The sequence below is a fragment of the Bison bison genome, unplaced genomic scaffold, assembly GCF_000754665.1.
Source record: "Bison bison bison isolate TAMUID 2011002044 unplaced genomic scaffold, Bison_UMD1.0 scf7180017864103, whole genome shotgun sequence".
Taxonomy (NCBI): domain Eukaryota; kingdom Metazoa; phylum Chordata; class Mammalia; order Artiodactyla; family Bovidae; genus Bison; species Bison bison.
The window spans coordinates 712,840-717,537 of record NW_011494675.1 but is presented as its reverse complement, the minus strand read 5'-3'; the positions used below and the strand labels follow the sequence as shown (position 1 = coordinate 717,537).

Sequence of the window (4,698 nt, the reverse complement as noted above, 5' to 3'; positions counted from 1 at the left end):
GTTCTCTGAATGTTGACCTTTAAGCCAACTTTTTCACTCTCCACTTTCACTTTCATCAAGAGGCTTTTTAGTTGCTCTTCACTTTCTGCCATAAGGGTGGTGTCATCTGCATATCTGAGGTTATTGATATTTCTCCTGGCAATCTTGATTCCAGCTTGTGTTTCTTCCAGTCCAGCGTTTCTCATGATGTACTCTGCATAGAAGTTAAATAAGCAGGGTGACAATATATAGCCTTGACGTACTCCTTTTCCAATTTGGAACCAGTCTGTTGTTCCATGTCCAGTTCTAATTGTTGCTTCCTGATCTGCATATAGATTTCTCAAAAGGCAGATCAGGTGGTCTGGTATTCCCATCTCTTTAAGAATTTTCCACAGTTTACTGTGATCCACACAGTCAAAGGCTTTGGCATAGGCAATGAAGCAGAAATAGATGTTTTTCTGGAACTCTCTTGCTTTCTCCATGATCCAGCGGATGTTGGCAATTTGATCTCTGGTTCCTCTGCCTTTTCTAAAACCAGCTTGAACATCAGGAAGTTCACGGTTCACATATTGCTGAAGCCTGGCTTGGAGAATTCTGAGCATTACTCTACCAGCATGTGAGATGAGTGCAGTTGTGTGGGAGTTTGAGCATTGTTTGGCATTGCCTTTCTTTGGGATTTAAATGAAGACTGACATTTTCCAGTCCTGTGGCCACTGCTGAGTTTTCCAAATTTGCTGGCATATTGAGTGCAGCACTTTCACAGCATCATCTTTCAGGATTTGGAATAGCTCAACTGGAATTCCATCACCTCCACTAGCTTTGTTGTAGTGATGCTTTCTAAGGCCCACTTGACTTCACATTCCAGGATGTCTGGCTCTAGGTCAGTGATTACACCATCGTGATTATGTGGGTCATAAAGATCTTTTTTGTACAGTTCTTCTGTGTATTCTTGCCACCTCTTCTTAATATCTTCTGCTTCTATTAGGTCCATACCATTTGTGTCCTTTATCGAGCCCATCTTTGCATGAAATGTTCCTTTGGTATTGCTAATTTTCTTGAAGAGATCTCTAGTCTTTCCCATTCTGTTGTTTTCCTCTATTTCTTTGAATTGATCGCTGAGGAAGGCTTTCTTATCTCTTCTTGCTATTCTTTGGAATTCTGCATTCAGATGCTTATATCTTTTCTTTGCTCCTTTGCTTTTCGCTTCTCTTCTTTTCACAGCTATTTGTAAGACCTCCCCAGACAGCCATTTTGCTTTTTTGCATTTCTTTTCCACAGGGATGGTCTTGATCCCTGTCTCCTGTACAATGTCACGAACCTCATTCCATAGTTCATCAGGCACTCTATGGTTATTTAAGAATGTGACTACTCAACACCTCTTTGAATTAACACATAGCAGAAAGGCCAAGGGTCAAAATGAAATCTTTTATAACCTGACTCTGAAGCCACATTTTTCCAGGATTTATTTGTTCAAATTTACCTCCTGATTTTAATACATATCCAGCCTAATAAACACATACAATCGAAACCAAAGGATCACTTAAAAACCCAAGATATTTAGCTTGCAAAACTGAGCATTTATCGCCAAACATAGGGTATATAACCAAAAATATAATAAATTCTTTTCAAGTAAAGCTTTTAATTGGAAATCCTGTAGGCCATTCCATAGTAATATATTACAAGGATAATAGTAAAATCATGTTCTATGAGATTTTTGGTCTCATCATTATCACCCTTAGTAGTAAAATATCAATAAATGGCATCTACTTAAATAAGTATCATTTTTTATAGTTCTTATCATAGAGGACCTGACTTTGCTCATAGTATGTGCTTAACAGATGTTTAGTTAATGCCTAAAAGTATGTTGCAAGCCTAATTTATTTTTCAAAATCCTCATTGAGTAAGGTATGATACTAGCTGTTTGGGATAAAAAGATAAATCAAACAGAACATTATTTTGATATAAATCAAGATCAGCAAATAAGACCTTACTTTTTTAAGTTTTATTTAATTTTTTTGTGGATCTCTTCAGAAATTGAGAAATGGTAACAAAGTTTCACATTGAGTGGTATTAAATTAAACACTGAGGCTTTCGGCAAGTCACTTAGCTTTTCAAGGCCTCAGTTTTCTCATCTTTTAACAGATGGACAACAAGGTAATAATAACTCTACCTCATAGAGTTATTATGAAAGCTAAATATAATGATTAAATATGCCTGACCTATGGTAAGTGTTTAATAAACTTTAGCTATTATCACAATCACTTACCCTGACAGCAGGGCTATAAGGAACTGCCACTTTCTTTGCTATTGCCAGATAGCCCGGCGCTGAGGCTGTAAGTTTATAGTTTCCAGGGACGAGCAATCTCCAGTAATCACCATCCTTTGCTGTGGGGAACAGAATATCAAGTCACAGGCACATATGAGAAATTCATAGTTATGCCACCTAAATTCAATTTTTATTCTCTGTCTTTAGTTATTTATAGAATTTAATGAAATTCCATTGAAAAGAGTATGACACTCTCTAGAAGGCATCATTTTTTATAGCAGTTTTACAGATACTAATGTTATTTAATGAATCTTCTAATATAATGAATCATCATATGCACGTCAGAAATAACACAGATTAATGGATATTCTCAAGTCCCCAAGCTGCTGGCACCATTTTGATTTGATTCTTGCTGCCATCTGGCTGTGAAGATCTGAAGATCTGAAAGTCTGGTCAGTATCTCACAAAGTGTGACCCGATGGCACTTCTTTGGAAATCCTGAGGGACGTGTTAGAATTTAGATTTATAAAGACTCAGAATAGCTGGCATGCTTTCTAGGATTGCATTTTCTACCAGCTTTCCAGAGGATTTCTAAGCAGAGTTGTGTTCCTGTACCTCCATCCTCTCTTTGAGCAGCTTAGGTTCCCAGACGCCCTAGTCATCCACTCACATGTCTCCTTCAACTGATGTGCTGTTCCCCACCTGCTTATATGCCTGGCAAGCCACCAGCACTGGGAAACACCCACCCCTCTACTCTCTGCCTGCCTCTGTGGCTGCAAGGGGCTGCAGGAAAACACACACCGATGATGAGCTGTCCCCTGTCTACAAACACAAGGCCCTGGTCCTGCCCTGTCTTCCTCCAAAGTCCTTTCACCTTCCTGTATCTTAGGTTAGTGCACATCAATCACCTGAGAAACAGTAAGGAGCAAATTCTAATTCCCTAGATCTGGGATGAGGCCTGAGATTCTGCATTTCTAGCTAGTTCCAGGTGATTGCTGAATTCAATCTTGGTAGGGGCCACATTCTGAATAGCAAGGTCCAAGTGGAATTTTCCCTTTTCTTAACACCTGTACAGCATCCTCTTCATCCTCACTCTTAGTTGATGCTTCACATTGTATTAATATTTCACTGTGAATATGGAAACCATCAGAAAAAAATAAACTCTCATCACCATCTCTTCTCCTCTCTGGACTCTACATCTCCTTTAAGTTAGTGTCTCATTTCTGTTCTTCACTTTACAGCAAAAGTTCTAGAAAGACTTGTCAATACTCTCCATTTCAGGCCCTTTCCTCCTCCTCCACAGTCCACTGAAATAGACTCATCAAGACTCCACACTGCCTCTTTCAAAGGTGCATCTTTCCTGACACTTCACATTTCATCTCTCCAGAAACACTTTCAGGATTCCCGGACAAGGCACTACATTTTCTCTCCACCTGTGACTCCACTGACCCATTGCTTGTTTCTCCTTACTACCCTATGCTGCCCTTGAAAAGCTGCAGTGTCAAGGGAGAACAAGATAGCAGAGGAGTAGATGGACGTGGAGTACATCTCTGTCCATGTATACATCAGGAATATACCTTCAGACACAGAAGTGCATCCAGAACACCAGCTGAGATTGGACAGGAGTACCCGACCAGTGGAAAAGAATATGTAGAACCACACAAAATTCGGTAGGGTGAAGGAACTAGGCGGGGAAACAGGAGTGTTGGTAGGACTGGACCTGCCTTTGGTGGGTGGGGGAACTGAAGCAGGGGTCCAATTCCCACATTGGGGCAATTGTCTGATTCAGAGGAGAAACATTTAAGGCTGAGAGTGAAACAGCTGATCTGTGGCAGCCTAAATGGAATGAGAATCAGACAGTCCTTGCCACAGCCATACATACCCCGAGTAGGAATGCTGGTCTCCTGGAAGGGGCAGCTGCTGGGAGCTGGAGTTTAGGGATTGTGGAGCAATGCCAGGGTGAGGGCTGTGGTTGACTGCAGAGAGATGGATTGAGGGGATGTGAGGGAGGAGATAGTGGTGAGAAATGCCGGTAGAAGAAAGCCAGGCCAACCATGGAAGCAAGGCGATACTGCTGAGTCACGCATAGTGGGTGGAACCATCACCATAGCCTCTTTCTCCCCACATGCCAGCATTGGCAGCTGAACAACAGAGAGGCTGGCCCATCAAACACCTGACTTCACTGAACTACAGAGTAGGACCCCACGCAGGGTACCCCTTTCAGTGGCTGATGCGCCAAACTGCAGAGTAGGAACCCACCTAGAGTGCCCCTTTAAGTGTCCCATGTGCCAATCTACAGAGTACGACCCTTCAGGGGGGCCCCTCTATGTGCCTGACCCCAGGCAAAGGAGCCCTCTAAGTGCCCGAATGGGTGGAGTTGTGAAGAAAGACTGGCCAAAGAGGCCTTCTGATCACCAGCTACAAGAAGCTCGAAAAAGACTCTGATAGGGCCA

General features: G+C 41.9%; 1 protein-coding gene across 1 annotated transcript in view; it reads right to left on the bottom strand.

The window, feature by feature from the left end:
• The window catches only part of CPE (carboxypeptidase E), a 160,908-nt gene that overhangs the window by 3,232 nt on the left and 152,978 nt on the right, over positions 1-4,698 (bottom strand). Inside the window, exon 11 of the mRNA XM_010838668.1 lies at positions 2,246-2,364. Coding sequence (XP_010836970.1) covers positions 2,246-2,364 — 119 coding nt within the window. The remainder of the gene's footprint in view (positions 1-2,245; positions 2,365-4,698) is intronic.